The 17,835-nt window shown below is 41.0% G+C and overlaps 1 protein-coding gene across 3 annotated transcripts; it reads left to right on the top strand.

The window, feature by feature from the left end:
• Positions 1 to 968: 968 nt before the first annotated feature.
• Positions 969 to 15,735, top strand: ganabb (glucosidase II alpha subunit b). Of its 3 annotated transcripts, XM_076874709.1 has the most exons (26): positions 1,136 to 1,366; positions 1,581 to 1,656; positions 1,890 to 1,991; positions 2,088 to 2,196; positions 2,535 to 2,662; positions 3,248 to 3,427; positions 3,593 to 3,658; positions 6,048 to 6,105; positions 6,226 to 6,307; positions 6,457 to 6,553; positions 6,644 to 6,824; positions 6,980 to 7,133; positions 7,845 to 8,080; positions 8,190 to 8,316; positions 8,421 to 8,500; positions 8,796 to 8,936; positions 9,175 to 9,271; positions 9,552 to 9,653; positions 10,486 to 10,729; positions 11,120 to 11,184; positions 12,821 to 12,897; positions 12,992 to 13,066; positions 13,166 to 13,279; positions 13,381 to 13,490; positions 13,719 to 13,819; positions 14,539 to 15,735. In XM_076874709.1, exons 3-26 carry the CDS (start codon positions 1,891 to 1,893, stop codon positions 14,646 to 14,648), a joined length of 2,835 nt encoding a protein of 944 aa, XP_076730824.1. In that variant the 5' UTR covers positions 1,136 to 1,366; positions 1,581 to 1,656; position 1,890; the 3' UTR covers positions 14,649 to 15,735. The 3 variants fall into 3 exon arrangements, with proteins under 3 accessions (XP_004545613.3, XP_004545615.3, XP_076730824.1); XM_004545556.5 differs by lacking the exons at positions 1,136 to 1,366; positions 1,581 to 1,656 and adding an exon at positions 969 to 1,129; XM_004545558.4 differs by lacking the exons at positions 1,136 to 1,366; positions 1,581 to 1,656; positions 3,593 to 3,658 and adding an exon at positions 975 to 1,129.
• Positions 15,736 to 17,835: the final 2,100 nt, after the last annotated feature.

Below are 17,835 nucleotides of genomic sequence, written 5' to 3'. Positions count from 1 at the left end.
AGGTTAAGACACTCTAAATAAGGTAAAACAAAAAGACGATTATCAAATCATCAATCCTGGACTTTACAATAGTCTTAAAGTTGTCTTTGAATAACTTTGATTCTACAATTTACAGATAATCTGTATTTCACAAAAAAGAAAAGGTGGATGAAGTGGAGGTAGTCAGTGGAAGCTAGCCATAATATATATGTGTGTGTGTGTGTGAGAATGGGAGGGAGACAGGTGGAGTGATCAAGGTGGATGAGTTTAAACACCTGGGCTAAACCATCCAAAGCAATGGGCAGTGCACAAGAGAAGAAAAGACAGATTTGTGGCAGAAGGATGACAGAAAGAGTGAAAGGGAAAGTTTACAAGATGGTAGTGAGATCGCAAAAAAGACAGAGGAGGTGGAGCTGGAGGTGGTAGATGATAAGATTTCCATGAGGGGTGATCAGGATGGACAAAATTAGAAGTGAGTAGATCAGAGGAACAGCTCTATGGAGATTAAAAGGGTGAGATAGTTTGTCGCAGAGGGAATGTATTGAGCAAAGGAAGTTAAAGATAGAGACCATAGTGAAGGTTCATGGATGTAGGGAAGGATTACATGCTGAGGATGGAGGCTGATAATCTGTGGCGATCCCGAAAGGGAGCAGCCGATAGAAGAAAAACCGGACCACTGACATGAGGTCCAGAGGGGAAAACACGCCTAAATCATGGACGAGCATTGATCTTTAAGGCGATTACGTCCATTTGTGTTCCGTGTGTGTGTGTGTGTATACATCTGCCGATCGTTATGATTTATAGCACGGCTGTAGTACAGTTGCACGCATCGGATTGGCTGGAAATGAATCCGGTGGGACAAAGACTCCCATTTGTGCACTTCACTGACTGGAGCCTGGCGATGACGTGTCCGTGCCTGAGAGGATACATTCATACGTTCATCCTCTCTTTACAGCCAGAAAAATAACATAAAGATTAAAAAACATACTCTTTACAGTGTTAACCGCCACATATTGACCTGCTATTTGAAAAACACGCGTAAATATTAGCGCAGTTGCTGAGTATCCTATTTCTTAACGATCTTTGTTGCGGAGTGATTGGGGGCGGAGTCAAGAGGCCGCATAATCAAGATGGCCACCTTCACTGCAAGGTAGGACAAAGCAGTTCCGTTGTTTCATCGCCAATTTATTCTTTTTTTCGAAATATTATCAGTGAGCGGGAGGACAGAGTTTATCATCGTAGTTGCACATCGTATAAGCGTGAAAGCAAACTCACTGTTTCGGGGTTTAACTGCCGCAAAGTCGGAAAATTAATGCGGGAAAAATTCGATATCCCCCTCAATTGAATTGAATTGGATTAGCGACTTGACAGGCTGGCTCTTAGTAAGGTTAGCACCTTATCTTGATCCGGATTGCTTAACGATAACACTGCTGTCAGACAACGGGTGCATTAGTGCGTGTGTAAAAACGTAGACGTTTATTTAATGTTAAATTAAAAATTCTTAGCGGTTTCCTGTTGTATTTTTTCCGTCTTGAGCACTCTCTAGCTAGCCCGCTTAGCTGATTGCGTTAGCTTTTACTGCCTCTTTTCCTTGTCGGCAGTCTGAACACATCCCCTCATCGGGATTTTTACAGTAGGGCTGGGAATGAGTCTTTAATTGCAGGACCAGCGTCTGAGGTGAGGACAATGGGGTGCTTCTTGTTAATATGCGCACCGTGTGCTGGGTGAGGAAATGGGTAATTGTATAGCTGCCTGTCACATCGTTTTAGCACCATAGAGACCAAAGTCCGTCTGTGTGTGCTGTCTGTTACCCAACTCCTGTACTGTAGTTTGGTTAGCTCTGCCAGGCGTTGCATCCAAATGTGATTGCACGCTGAAGCTAATGTTCTTGTCTTTGCTTCCCATTACAGGATGGCGCCTCTCTTGGTAGTCGGGCTGGCTTTGTGCCTCAGCGGGACTTGGGCTGTGGACAAAGGCAATTTCAAGACCTGTGAGCAGAGTGCTTTCTGCAAGTGAGTTCCCAAAAGACAAACTGCTCATGAATAAAGCGGCACATTATTGCAGAGGTTTATAACTGGTGTCGGCTCTTGGTTTGAAATGTTAAACAGGCGTCAGCGAGCTTTGAAGCCTGGAGAGTCTCCTTATCGAGCCCTGCTGGAGACCATGGAGCTGACCAACACCAGACTCACCCTGCAGCTCATCAATGACAACAACAAGGTAGATTACCGAAAGGGGACAACAAACATTTGCACAATCTGTAAAATATGATTTCTCTATATTTCTTTTTTACTTGTTTTTATTGCTTTTATCTTTATTTATCGCATTAATAACTGAATTATTAGGCTAACAAATCACTTTTCCCTTGTTTTTATGTTTTTGAACTATCAGCTGAAATAAAAAATGTAAATCCCATTTTCCAGGGTAACCTCTTTGTTATGTGAAATCATAGTGACCCATTGCTAAACTTAGTGTTTTCCTATGCTGTGTTTGTAGAAAATGAGGCACCTGCCTTTGCTTCTCACTGTTCTCATTCTCACTTTGTGCTTGTGTCGCAGGTGCGTCTGTTGCTCGAGCTCTACCGCCTCCAGGGAAACATAACGAGGGTGAAGATTAACGAGCTTAAGCCTCTGAAACCTCGCTATGAAGTCCCAGACGTGCTCATCAGGGAGCCTACCACAGAGCCGTGAGTGTCCTGTGAGGGTTTCATGGGTGGGTGGAGGTTTTGATGTTGGGAGTCAAGCCGAAAACACAAGAACAGGAGGGATACTTATTTCAAAGGATCTTTAAATAGGCAGAGCAACAGAAAATATTTCATGATAACATCAGCTTTTTTAAAGGTTAGGTAAAGTGAGGGTGTGAATTCTGAAATTTCTACTTTGACAAAGATCCGTTAATAAAAGGGATGCCTCTTTTATTAAGGCAACACACACTCAGATGTCACTTAGGAATTATAAGATGAAGAATCTCTCAGATTTTCCTTGTTAAATGAAAGAAAACCCATCATATGGTTCATGGCTTCTCTGCACCTCCTGACTGTGAAGGTGTCAGGTGAGTGAGAACTGAAACTTTGAATAGAAATTCTTCCAGTAAAACAAAAACTTGTAACTGTTTCAGATAATTTCTTCTCTGTCTTACAGCTTATATAAGTATGAAGTTATGATTAATGAGATGATAATAAAAACTATTCAATTTAAGTTCCTGACCTTGCATTTCTTCATCAAAACTAAATCCTCACTTCACATTTCGCTCTCTCTCTTTTTCCTTTCAGCCTATCTGTCTTGTCTCAGGACGAGAATGGTGTGGTGCTGTCCCTGGGGGTGGAGTCTCAGAGAGTCATTATTAGCGCCCGGCCCTTCCGACTGGACATCATGGAAGGAAGCGACGTGCTGATGTCTCTGAACTCACGCGGCCTGCTGGCCTTTGAGCACCTGAGGATGCGCAAGGACACGTGAGAAACCCACGCATGCACACACATTTACAAATGCCAGCCCTCTCTTTGAATCCACGTCGTCACTCCGTGGATGATTTCTGTTTTTGTTCCCATGATATGGTTTGTTTTTTTGAGTATTGTCTCTGACTCGTTGTTCTGTCCTCTTCTCCCCTATCATCCTAGTTTCTCCTATAAAGTAACTAGCACAGTGGCTAGCGTGTGGGATAATATCAAGAGGGTATTCTCTAGGTAAAGACCCTTAAGATTTGTGTGTATTCTGTCCCATGTGCTAATGCTGCCAGTAGTGACATAAAATTTAGGCCCACACATCATATCAACTGCTGTATTTACCCTCAAATAAATGTGATGGAGAGAGAGGGTGTGGGTGAGTGTGTGCATGGTGTTGTTTGATTTTTATTTAGATTAAGGGATCATTCCAGCCCTTCCTCTTAGCATAGCTGTGATAGACCGTCTTTACAATGACCATCAGAAGACCCAGAGAGATTATCTGGCAGTGTCTGCTTTAGGCCTTTTAGTTACTGTCTGCGTAAATCAATGTTTTGTCAGATCAACGTTTGATTAACTGTACTCCTTTAGTATTGCTCTAGCAGCTCGTCTGATAAATTCATCTAACACCGCAACTGCATGACTGACTGGATTTCTCAATCTGTTCTTTTGAATGAATGATTCAGATTTTCACTCTTGCTTAATTTATGGTCAGAGCTAAGTGCAGAAATAATGTTAAGGTCCAGATAAGAGCTATGATGTGGCATTACACACACACCAGGGTTTCCCACAAACTTATTTTAGATCTACCAGAGATTATGTTGCTGCCATACATAGTATAAAAGAGAGGGATAGTATGATGTTTTATAAATCACTGAGATGCTGTTAGGGCTGTTCGATATAACGATATATATTGGATGACGATATTAAAAACGTCTATCGTTTCATTTTACGCTATTGTTTGTTTCGTGGTGTCGCAAAATAAACTGTTTACGGCAATATTTTTTTCACCGTTTTGATGGTCACTGTAGTAGCTATATTAATTTCTTAAAGTTCTCTCTTTCTTTTATATTTAATATAACCACACTACGGACGGACAAGCGCCTGTTTTTATGCGTTGTCGTTAGCAACAACGACGGTAACAGCATCGCCTTTCCGCTTGTTTATGTTCCACATAAACCTTTCACAATAAAGCTCAAGATCCTGTTGAGACTTTTCAAAATAAACTGAATCACGTGAAGGAGCAGATTATTTACGGGTGAGAATGGAAAAAAGAGACGTCAGGTGCTAAAAAATAAACCTTAGACTCAAACGTTAGAACAGGCTTTTCCCCGCAGCACGCTGTGTAATAAATACTCACAAAGAAAACGGCGGCTGTTACAACTTATGTCTAAAAATGTATAGTTTCATGCATCGGTTAAAACACTCGACTCCAGCTACATGAGGCGCAGCTGGAAACACTTCACGCAAGTCGAGCTGCCCGAGATTCACAGAATTTACAGAAAATGTTACATTTTTGTGATTTATTATTTTTTTTAATATATCGTTATCGGGACGATAGAATTCTTATATCGGGATATGAGATTTTGGTCATATCGCACAGCCCTAGATGCTGTCACCATCTTGGTGTTTTGAAACCAGATTTGGTTAGAGAGAGGTGGATGATTGTGGATTGAGGGTAACCCTCCTTCCTGACACTTAGCGTGACCAAAATGTAAGCAATTGACTGTAGACTTCAACAGAACTTGAGGTGTTTCTGCAGCCACAGGTTGCAGCGCTTAATGGTGGTCTAGCAAGTTCCAGGTTCACCAGTTGCTACACTGAGCCCATCTAGGCTGCAGAGCATAATAATGACTAACATCACCAAATAGAGTCCAAGACAATGGAGTTACGTTTATCTGCATATAAAATATGTATACGTTAATGTAAGATCATGCATAAACTCACAAACACCCCCTAACTTCTCCTGCCACAAAGTCAGTGGGAGACAGTGCATGTAGTCTGTGTCCTGCCTCTTAGTTCTCAGGCATTACCTCAATTCCCAAACCCAACAGCAACATCTCTCTTTGTGGTTATATTTCAGTTTGTAGTTGTGCGTGTTCTTGGTGTAAGAACTGACATTGGAGCTATTTTAACCAGCAATACAGTGCTTGCTGTCTGCATTAACAGGGTTTTAAGACAAGCTGTTGTTTACACTTATCCCTGGCATGTATATCACTGCAATTCATTTCAAAACTTTGTCGCAAATGTGTGAAGGGTCTTTTGGTGGCTTACTCTTGGTTACTTTCAGTTTATGCCTGATCCACTGGGTACAAGTCCTTTGGGTGTTACGTGCTACAGCCTCTGGAGCTCCTGTACTATAATGTGTAGCTTGAAATAGCCACAAGGCAGGGAGTTGCTCAGTCCCTTTTGTCATTACAGTAATTAATGGTAGATATGGTCAGATGTCAGTGTGGTGACAGCGGGGCAATCACCAACTTGTGTTTGTATGTCCCTTTCCTTGAATCATAGTTTAATTATCCCATATATTACCACCATCACAATATCATCAAGATGGCCTGACTTTGCCAAAGTAACACGCCTTTCTTTTTCCCCATACCCCTCCTCGCGTTGTTCTTTATGCCATGAGCAGTCAGGCAGACCCAGAGGCTGAGAAGAAGGAGGAGGCTGATCCAGCAAACCAAGCAGAGGTACTGCACAATAAAATCCACTCTCTTTCAGTCTTCCCCTCTTGATTTAAAACCACCATTTCACTGCTGCATCTCAGCTAGATCTGAGTAACGCGACTATTTCCCCTGTTTGGCTAACAGACAACAAAGGAAGAGGAAGAGAAAGTAGAAGACGGGATGTGGGAAGAAACATTTAAATCGCACACAGACAGCAAACCTAATGGTAAATCCTACTTGTGATTTCAGTATCGGTATCATAATGTCTGCATGTCAGTGTGTGTGTTCAACCCGAACACACACACTGACATGCAGACATGCCAGGTGGTGAAAAGGTGTTCTCTTTGACTGATGTTGGATGTGTTTGCTCCTCAGGTCCATCTGCTGTTAGTTTAGATTTCTCACTGCCAGGAGTCGAGCATGTTTATGGCATTCCAGAACATGCAGACACTCTCAGACTCAAAACAACAGAGTGAGTGCCACCAGCATTTTACATGTAGAATAGATTTCATTATGAAAAATGCACAGATGTTTTATGCATGCCTGTGTTTGTGTGTTCCAGTAATGGAGATCCGTATCGACTCTATAACCTGGATGTGTTCCAGTATGAACTGTATAATCCTATGGCCTTGTACGGGTCTGTCCCAGTGATGGTAGCCCACAGTGCCCAGCGAACTACAGGCATCTTCTGGCTTAATGCTGCAGAGACCTGGGTGGATATTAGCTCCAATACAGCTGGAAAGGTATGTGGGGGGGGGTTTGTCATTTCCTCCAAGAAGTCTTGATCTGGATTGTTACTTAAAGTGAATTTTGTTTTCGTTGTTGTTTTTTTGTTTTAGCCATCAGTAATTATATCAAAAATATAAAAGCGTCTTTTGTCGTGCTGCTCTCTTTCCAGACTGTTTTTGGGAAAATGCTAGATTATGTTCAGGGCTCCAGTGAGACACCACAGACAGATGTGCGTTGGATCTCTGAAAGCGGCATCATTGACGTCTTCATTATGCTGGGACCAACTCCTAAAGACGTCTTCTCTCAGTACGCCTCTCTTACAGGTAGGAAGTGTCAATACTGCTGAGACTCTTGTGTAAAGTTGTATACACAAATACCACTAGCATTCATTTAATAGTCTTAATGTTTTAATGGTTCTTATCGAGGGCCTGTTGGGATTTCCTTGTTCGTTAGCAGTTTCTTCTGGCCGGGAGCACAGGAGTGGTACCCTCGAGCTAAAACGTCTCGTTTCAGTTAGGCAGTAATCTACTGGGCTGTATGAAGGCCCAATACACGATAAAAAAATCTTATGTTGAACTCTGACTATTCAAGGATACAATCTATTTTGCTATTTTTATTTATTTTTTTAGCTTAAAATGAGCAGTCCAATTTATTCAGATTTGTTTTGATATCTCTTATTCATAAGAAATATTCCAGTCTCCTTAGTTGTAATAATGTTTATTAGATTCATTTTTTTAGCCTAGGTAAGCAGCTGATTGTAATCTGCAGAGTATTAATTAATACTGAGACAGTTTTTCAGTGAACCCAATAATTATATTTGGTTCACAAATTCCCTCTATTTGAGATTGCTGGTAAATTTAAACAGAAGTGATTAAAATCAGTGGTGATTCATGAAAGCGTCTGCTCAAACGTATTGTATTTCAAGTCAAATTTTTATTAATCTTTTATATTATTGATCCACTGCCTAATGCCAGTAATAAAACTACCAAATTTGAATAACAGCTCTTGACTGGCCTCTTCCTTGTGGTTATCAGGCACTCAGTCTTTCCCTCCCCTGGCTTCCCTGGGATACCATCAGTGCCGCTGGAATTACAATGACCAGGAGGACGTGAAGTCGGTCGATGCCGGCTTTGACGAGCACGACATCCCCTATGACTTCATCTGGCTTGATATAGAGCACACCGATGGGAAGCGCTACTTCACCTGGGATCCGCACAAGTTTGCGACCCCGAAGGAGATGCTGCAGGGTCTCATGGACAAGAAGCGCAAGGTACAGATGGAAATATGACGATCACAGTGATATGATGCACAGTTTGATGGGTGTCTGGCCAGATCTTCACTTCACTTTTTTTTTTTTCTTTTTTTTTTTACTCTTCTAGATGGTTGCTATTGTGGACCCCCACATTAAAGTAGACAGCAACTACAAGATCCATAATGAAATCCGCACTCTGGGTTTCTATGTCAAGAATAAAGATGGTGGCGACTATGAAGGCTGGTGCTGGCCTGGTAAGAGAGTGAGAACTCCACATCAGTATTTCTTTATCAAACATGAAATATTTCTCTAATATTTGTTCTCTTTGTTTTTCCTTGGGTTGGATGACATCTGTTAGGAAGTGCCAGTTATCCAGACTTCACTCGTGCAGACATGAGAGCCTGGTGGGCCAGCATGTTTGCCTACGATCAGTATGAGGTGAGCCTTGAAGACATGAAGTTGCTAATCTGCAACTAAAAGTTTACCTATTGAAGATACAGCGTGACTCCTGTGTAACTGATATATGATGCTTTTGTTACATTTTTGTTTTAGTAAACAAAATTTATTTAATATATTCTCACATGAAACTGAACCACCTGAGCTTTCCACAGTTGGCTTGTAACTGAATATTCATTCAAGCTTGAACTTTTTAGGAGCAAAAATAAATAAATAGATTTTCCATAAATTTGTTTAATCTCATCTCAAAATGAAATCTAATCTGTTCACTCTCCAGGGCACCATGGAGAACCTGTATACATGGAACGACATGAATGAGCCATCAGTCTTCAATGGGCCGGAGGTCACTATGCACAAGGATGCAATGCATGGATCCTGGGAGCATCGTGATATACACAACCTGTATGGTTTATATGTGGTGAGTGTATTTCACTGTGACCTTTCTCATTAATAATTTTTTTTTTAGAGAACCTATAGATTATTTGGAGTTTGTTACTTTGTTGGAGGACAGATAATCGTTGGCATCCTTTTATTACCTCTTACTGAAAATAAAACTCCTTTAAAAAGGAATAAGAGATCCTAAAGTTGTATTTGGTAACTTATTGTAAATGTTAGTCTGTTTTCCTCTTATTTATCGATCTCTTTATTATCGACAGCAAATGGCCACGGCGGAGGGTTTGATCCAGCGGTCAGGAGGAGTTGAACGACCATTTGTCCTGACCAGGGCCGTCTTCGCTGGGTCTCAGCGCATCGGTGAGCCATTTTCTTTCTTTACTTTCTTGCCTGCTCTAATGTAGACGTGGCATCACACGTCGAACAGCTGACGTTTACAGGATGCAGTCTTCTTTGTTTACATTTGGCGTTGGCTAGACCAAACACCACTTTAAGTTTGTTCAGACTGAGCCGTGAAAGGACCCTCGACTCTTGGACAGTAAAATTATCAATGCTCATAAAATCCAATTTACTTTTCATAACAAAAAGAATTGGGTGTTGCATTATCTTGTGTGTTAAGGTTTGTTTTTTTGGCTCTTAGGTGCTGTGTGGACAGGAGATAATGCTGCTGAGTGGGACCACCTGAAAATATCCATCCCCATGTGTTTGAGTATGGGCCTGGTTGGAATCTCTTTCTGTGGAGGTGAGTGCAACCCTCCTAGGTTCTCTGGTCAGCTTACAATGGCCATCGTGTTCAGTTTCATTCTCAGCATCAAGAGCCAAATGCAACTCTTGATGCTGCTGCAAATTTTTTGTTTTGTTTTTTCCCCCCTTTGCCTCATTTAATGTTTTGCCCTCTGTCAGATAACTGTTCGAACCTGATTTAACTTAATTCTTAAGGCTGAAACGCTGCTCTGCTGCCACACTGGAGACTGAAATTACCACCATCATTACAGCTAGAGGTTTATAGTCCAGGCCCAGAGAAGTGATCAGAAGTCATCAAAGCTCTGAGCGTGGGACTTCCAAACCTGGAGGCAGCATTTCTAGTTCTATCAGTCCTCAGATTTTCCTTTCCTTTTTATTTATAGTACTTACAAAGTCTTGATGTTTATGAAACCTCAAATGTGGAACAGAACAATGCTTAAAAAACCCCTTTATTTGCTACCTTTTAATATTTAGCTATACTGCAGCTTTCAAATAGGTGTGAGTGTGCAGCATCGAACTTGAACACAGCAGTAAAACAGGACTGAATTTTGAAAGGGGAAAATGCATTCATTCAGATCAGTTTTACGTAATTGTTTTGACTAATATACAAATCCCTCGGGTGTTTGGTAAGGTTGTCATGGAAATGGGCATGAGGCATTACCATGGTGAGCCCATATTCCCATGTTAAATCAGCTGCAGTCACATAAATATTGATTTGGTACAAAATCCGCTTTAAGAGTTGAGCTCTAAACACGGATTATTTCAAGAAGTTTGTGTCGTGCCGTTTTGCGTTGTCAACCGAGGCTATAATGTCCCTCTCGGTCTCACAGCTGACATCGGTGGCTTCTTCAAGTCTCCCAGCACTGAACTGCTTGTGCGTTGGTACCAGGCGGGTGCTTACCAGCCATTCTATAGAGCCCATGCCCATCTGGACACGCCCCGCCGCGAGCCCTGGCTGTTTGGTCCAGAAAACACTGCACTGATCCGTGAAGCCGTGCGCCAGCGCTACACCTTCCTGCCCTACTGGTACCAGCTGTTCTACCGCGCACATGTGACGGGAGAGCCCGTCATGAGGTGATGATTTTGGTTAACCTGTATGTATTGACTGTCTATCCACAGATAATTGTACTCTGAAGAGGCCTCATTTGAGCAAACTGCTGTTTAAAATTTATCTAATATGTCAACTAATTTTAAGGCAGTTATTTGATTGCTTTTAGAGTTTATAAATAAGAGTGATGCATAATACCACACGAAAAGACAGTGTATTCAAGTAGTTACTGCAATGTGCTGTAAGACAGAGGTGAATATTACTTTCCCAATCAAGAGAAATGGAATTTCAAATCGGGAAAGAAAAAAATCCTTTATTTGGGTTATATATCAGGTTATAAAAATATATTGCAGTGTGGCTGATTTGTGTAGTATATTGTGATGCAGATGCAAATATTGTGTTCATGTCTATTGCAGACCTCTGTGGGTGGAGTATCCTCAGGATCTGGCTACTTTTGCTCTGGAAGACGAGTACTTAATTGGTGAGACACATAACCAAATTTGAGGCCTTCAGTATTCATCAAGCATCCACAGTGATAACTGCAGTTTGTCATTGAAAGACCCCCCTGAGTGATCTGGGATTAAAAGCTACCCAAAGTAATCCTTTAACAGGTTCTTCTACAGAAACCTTGCTGAACTAAGGCTCCCTTATGTTCAAAAATGCAATGATCCTTAGTGGAAATTTATTTATGTCACCTTATTGCGCTTTCCTCTCATGCGACTCACCTGATGCATCAGTTGATTGTGTTGTCGTGATTAGGGCTGTTTGATATAACGATATGTATTGGATGACGATATAAAAACGTCTATCGTTTGTTTCGTGGTGTCGCAAAATAAACTGTTTACGGCAATATTTTTTCATCGTTTTGATGGACACTGTAGTTGCTATATTAATTTCTTAAAGTTCTCTCTTTCTCTTATATTTAATATAACCACACTACGGACGGACAAGCGCCTGTTTTTATGCGTTGTGGTTAGCAACAATGACGGTAAAACCATCGCGTGTCCGCTTGTTTATTGTAAAAGGTTTATGTGGAACATAAAGCTCAAGATCCAAAATAAACTGAATCACGTGAAAGAGCAGATTATTTACAGATGAGAAGTAAAAAAAGAGCCGCCAGGTGCTAAAAAATAAACCTTAGACTCAAACGTTAGAACAGGCTTTTCCCCGCAGCACGCCGTGTAATAAATACTCACAAAGAAAACGGCGGCCGTTACAACATATCTAAAAATGTATAGTTTCATGCATCGGTTAAAACACTCGACTCCAGCTACATGACGCGCAGCTGGAAACACTTCACGCAAGTCGAGCTGCCCGAGATTCACAGAATTTACAGAAAATGTTACATTTTTGCGATTTATATCGTTATCTGGACGATATAATTCTTATATCGGGATATGAGATTTTGGTCATATCGCACAGCCCTAGTCGTGATGTGTGATTTGAGTGTGGTGCTCTGTAAGTGATTTACCAAATGGCACTTTAAACCCACACTTAGGACTACATGCAACACAAGACTGTTCAACACCACATCAAATGACAGGAAGTGTAACAAGGTGACAGAGCTATGGTTGCACTGACACAAACAAATGGTTTGTCAGGTGAGCAGCTAACGGGGACAGTCTGATGCTCAGACCGGTCTTGTCACAGCTGAAGTTACAGTTCAAAGTTGGGGAGGAAAAAAGTCACAAGTCGACACGCATGTGAACATGATTTTGGCTAAAATATAACCTCCTATGTAGCTTCCCTCAGTTTGTTTCTTTCCAGCTGACAAACTTACTGCTTTAGGTCACTGTTTTCCCTTCTCTATAAATCATGTTTTGGAAGTACAGGTTGTGTAGTGGGGGTACACTATTATTTATGTTATAGAGTTATCTACAACTTGCTTCTGCTGCCATCAGGTGGCCAAAAATACCTGTTATCTCGGTTTAAATTGACTTCTAATGTTCAGACACTTGAATTAGAAAATCTGTGCAGCTGTGCCTGTCTGTGCGGTGGTGCTTCACTTTGTCAATATGACAAATGAGGATAAAACCCTGAATCCAGTTGTTCCAGTCAGGCAGGCATGTTTTGAAATGGTTGGCACTTCCCCTGACGTCATTTTAATTCTGCCTCAGGACGAGACTTGCTGGTGCACCCAGTTGTTGAGGAGGGAGCCAGAGGAGTCACTGCCTACCTGCCTGGCAAAGATGAGGTAAGAGGAAGAAACGGAGGCTTTTATTTTGACACACGTATCTTTGATCTTTTCAGACGGGCGTATCTTAATGTGTGTGAACATGTGTTATCAGGTCTGGTTCGATGTCCACACCTTCCAGAAACACAACGGAGCCCAAAACCTTTACATTCCCGTCACCATGAGCTCTGTAAGTGTCAAACTCTCAGCTTAACTTTTTTTTTTTTTTTTAAGCTCAATGTATTTTTTATCACATTTCTCATTAGTAGCCTTGGTGTTTTGTTGTTAGATCCCGGTTTTCCAGCGCGGCGGTTCCATAATTCCCAGGAAGCTTAGAGTCCGCAGGTCCTCCACCTGCATGGAGCATGACCCCTACACTCTCTATGTGGCTCTTAATCTCCAGGTAACTGAACTGCACATCCTCTGTTGCTACAGTGCTAAGTAATGTTGAGATGTTAATGACAGGTTTTAACCATTTATTTAATGCATTATTTATTTTGATAGAGAACTGCAGATGGTGAGCTCTACATAGACGATGGCCATACCTTCAACTATGAAAAGAAGGAGTTCATCTACAGAAAGCTTACCTTTGCCAACAAAGTCCTCTCTTCTGTGTGAGTGACGGATATGTTATCAAAATTCTCTGAATAAAATATAAAAAAAACCATGATGTCACTATAGTTACACTTTTAATAGTCTCAGAAATGTTACATTATAAAATATAAACACAGTGAAACTGAAGAAACGTTTCCACATGCTGTGCCAATCTATTCATGGACAATTTCTTTAATATTAAATCTGTTATTGCTATGTATTTAACTCTGTGTCTGCCTGATCCACAGTAACCTTGCTCCTGATGCCAAGTTTACTACCGATTCCTGGATTGAACGTATTATCGTACTGGGAGCCAGTAAACCCAGCAAAGTTACCCTTAAGACTGCTGGTAAGTGCTTGATATGAAATCATCTTCAGTTCGAATCTGCATGTTGAAGCTCCTTTCAAATGTTTTAAATGTAAGCATTTACTGGTAAACACTCATGGAATTAAAAACATTGTGATGTGTGCCATTAAAGTGGGATATAAGATAAAAAGGGATGTACTGGGTGAAATTTCATGCTCCAGATTTGTATCTTTATGCTAAAGTAGATTTGCATGAAACAGTTATAAATAGTCACTATTTAGCTTTTGATAGGCCTTGGATGCAGCTCCTCAATTTATCCAGTGCTTGAAGTAAGCCACCTTTCTCATGCCCCTCACAAATAGAAAGTTTGAACATGAGGTGGGTGGGGCTTCTCAATGACATGCAGATTCAGGACTAGGAAAAACTGTACAGACAACACTCTGAAGCCTGAGGATATTTGTTTATGCTACGACCGTGTTTAGTCTGAGCATCAACAACTGAAACGGGCAATGGATGACCAAAAATAAGGGAAAGGATCATGGATATTCACCATTTTCTACTCTTTGCTGATTTCCCCTTATTTAGTTTCATGCTGTTTAAGTTGTTTTCAAACTCTTATTCAGATGGGATGGCAGCTTTAGGATCTGAAAGATTTAAGATGTGAAAATTGGCAATCTGTTATGGATTTATGTGAAAAATATGCAGCTTCTAAACTTAAAATCCCCTGATGTTTGTTTTCTTACTTTTTTGTTTGTTTACAGATGGCCAAGAGAAGCAGCTGGAGTTCGATTTTGACGCCTCCATGTCTGTTCTGACAGTCCGTAAGCCCGGCATGAACGCAGGGGCCGACTGGACCGTGACATTTCAGTAATCGTGAAAGATGAAAGAGGAGGAAGCAGGAGGGGGGAAAATGACTGATTTGAACCGAAAGTGAGCAGAGGGAGAGAGAGGGAAATAGAAAAAAGGCACTAATACCCATAACTAACTAAAACAGAGTAAGATAGGCAACATGGTGGGGGGAAAAAAGGATACACAAGACACTGATTACACGCACACAGAGATTCATGTATACCTGTTAGTCGATCTGAGCCACTTTACTTCTCAGCCATTTCCCTTGTGTTCACACTCTAATAGGTAACAGAGAGAGTTCAGGGTTATTGCTAGATGAACAATTATGTTTTGTCACATTGCTCGATCTGTTTGATTCATGTCATTGTTAGGAATCTTTGGGGTAAGACAGAAACTTTTTTTGTTTTGTTTTTTCGTCCACTTCATTTTCCATCCAGTTTGCCTCAGAAAAAAACCCCCAAACCAATCCACTGTTTTCCATTTAAAATAAAGGTTCACATTCAAAGCCTCCATCTGCTGCTGATCCTCATTGAAAACTCTTTTCATTCCTCTTTTAAGAAAAGCACTTAAATTGACTTAGATTCAGGCTGTCTTTGTTTGTTCCCTGTATTGCAGAATTTGTGCACATGGTTAATCAACCGGCACCAATCTGGTTACTTACCTGCTGCTCAGTGAGGGGATTTGCAGCTGTTGTTTAGAACAAAGTTGGCAATGGGAATCACTTCAGGGGACTGAACCACTGACAATTTGTGGCTCATTCTGTTGATGTGCTTTCATTGTTTTCATTTTTTTGTTTTCCTGCATTGTTCAAGAGATTTTCCTTAAATGCACTTAAAGAAGAATGAGAACTGAAATGATTCTGTGGAGGTGGGTTATGCTCCACCTAGTCAAATGATCTGACCTTTTTGTTGTAGTTTTGTTCTAGGAAGGTTGTGTTTTTGTTTTTTTTGCTTGATTGCTTTTATGATCACAACCATACGCTTAGTTGCATTTTTGTTGGTGATGAACTGGTGGAAATGGAAGTGAAGGATCGGACTTCAGCTCTCAAAGTTGTCAGATGTACTTTAAAAAGATGAGACCAAGTGAAAATAAAATCGATCAAATGTAAACCTATTGCCTTCTATGAGTCAGTAATTCATAAATGTTTCTTTATATGCGCCTGGTCCTGTTTCATATTCTGAGTGGAGTATCACTTCTAAAGCAGCCAACTGGATATGGTGGTATGCATTATATTAAACCTACACCGACTAGATTCTTTAATAGGTGCGCATATTCAACTGTTAATGCAAGTGTCTAATCTACTAATCACATGGCAGGAACTCCTTACATTTAGGGATGTAGACATGGTAAAGATGGGCTGTAGAGTAGAGCATCAGAATGGCACTAAAAGCTGATAGAGAAGAAACAGTAATCTAATAACTGCTTATTACAATCAACCATGTTAACGCTAATTATCAAGTATCTTACTTGCTATTTGACAGTGGAAAGAGGTCAGGGGGCTCTCATCTCTTTTTGGCTGCCTAAAACATTGAACCTTGAAGCAGAAGAACATGTATGGCTCTGTTCAGAAAAATGGTAGTTACTGGAATCAGGGCTGGACTGGGACAAAAAATCAGCCCGGGCATTTTGACTAGAGACCGGCCCACCAGGTATTATAGGAAAAACCATAAAGCCTTTGAATGAAAACAAATGTCGTTGTGACAGTGATGTACACTGTCTTGTTGGTACATGTGTATCAATCTAATAAACTTAAACCTACATCATCCTCCCTATGGTATTCTAAACAGTACTTAGCCGAAACCCAAAGACTGCTTGGTTGAGTTAACTTCCTGAACTATCTACAACATATGGTGGAAACCTGAAATTAAGACAGAGAAGACTAGAGGTGAGACATGACCATTACTGAATATAAAAAATAAATGACAGATTTAGTGATATTTTCATAAACTATTTATTTACCACATCAATAAACATGGCAGGGCAAAATATTTTTTCTAACATGGCAACCTTTTAAAAGTGAAAGGAGACAGAAAGACAGGTGAGAAAGAATAAAACTTAACTGACTTTTTGATGGCATTTTACACAAAGTACTAGTACAGTATCTAGAAAATGTGGGAAAATACTGGCATCATGTACAGTACTTTCTTCTGAAGAAATTATCTTGGGACCCTGAAAAAAACTTACTATGTACAATAATGGATTTCTATAAATTTGACATCAGATGAAAACTTTGGTTGTAAGATTCAGATAATTATTTGTTAAAAGCTAGAAATTTTAAATGAGAATAAGAAAGAAAAGTATTTCTTTGTGCCCCCCTTTCCCTGTTAATGCCCTATCGGCCCCCTGGCAAAACTTTGCTAGACCCGCCCCTGCACAGTTACCAGCTGTCAGCTACACAGAAAGGAGGATCTTACACCAACTTACACCAGGATGGTGTAAGTTGTCTCTCAGAAACAGTTCATAGCTTTCCTTCAACCCATTCATGTCACCTAAAAGGTAAACCTGTTTCTCCATCACCTGTTCAGCTCTGATGATTCAGTAAGGACATCTCCTGGTTTCATCTTCATGTTTCCCTCTCACCAGATAACCAAACCGATATCATGACCAGCAGCTTTTACGGCTCCAACAAACATCAGCTGATACTGGAAAGTAATATTAAATAAATTCTAACAACAGCTTATCAAGTTTAAAGGCGCTTCTGCTGTTTAACGCGACCTCCGCTAGTTTCCTCTTGCTGGCGCAAAGCGGGAGATAAACAAGCAAGAGAGACGGGACTTGCGGCAGAAACGCAGATCAACTGATCATTGATCAGTTTCATGATTGAAGTAGCAGCAGGAGAGGGAGGGGGGAGAGTGAGAGAAGAAGAGGCAGCTGTGCAGCAAAGACACAGAATAACGAATAGTTATGTCTATAACTTCTGTTCCCTGAAGGAGAGGAACGAGGTACAACACATAAGTATGGGATATCACGCCCTCGCGTGTCCTGGCTGAAGAAACCTTTATTCACGCCTTTACGGCAGATGACGTGTGATGACACGCGCAAGGCCCCGCCCGCACATATAGCCGCTGCCATCACCGTCATCCCTCAGTTCGATAGCCGCTCTTCACCGAGCCAACTGCTCAGTGGGGCCACCCTGTGTTGTACCTCGTTCCTCTCCTTCAGGGAACAGAAGTTATAGACATAACTATTCGTTCCCTTTCAGTCGATTC

Source organism: Maylandia zebra, linkage group LG2 (assembly GCF_041146795.1).
Source record: "Maylandia zebra isolate NMK-2024a linkage group LG2, Mzebra_GT3a, whole genome shotgun sequence".
Taxonomy (NCBI): Eukaryota; Metazoa; Chordata; class Actinopteri; order Cichliformes; family Cichlidae; genus Maylandia; species Maylandia zebra.
Note: the sequence above shows the minus strand (reverse complement) of the source record. Positions and strands in the feature narration are given on the sequence as shown.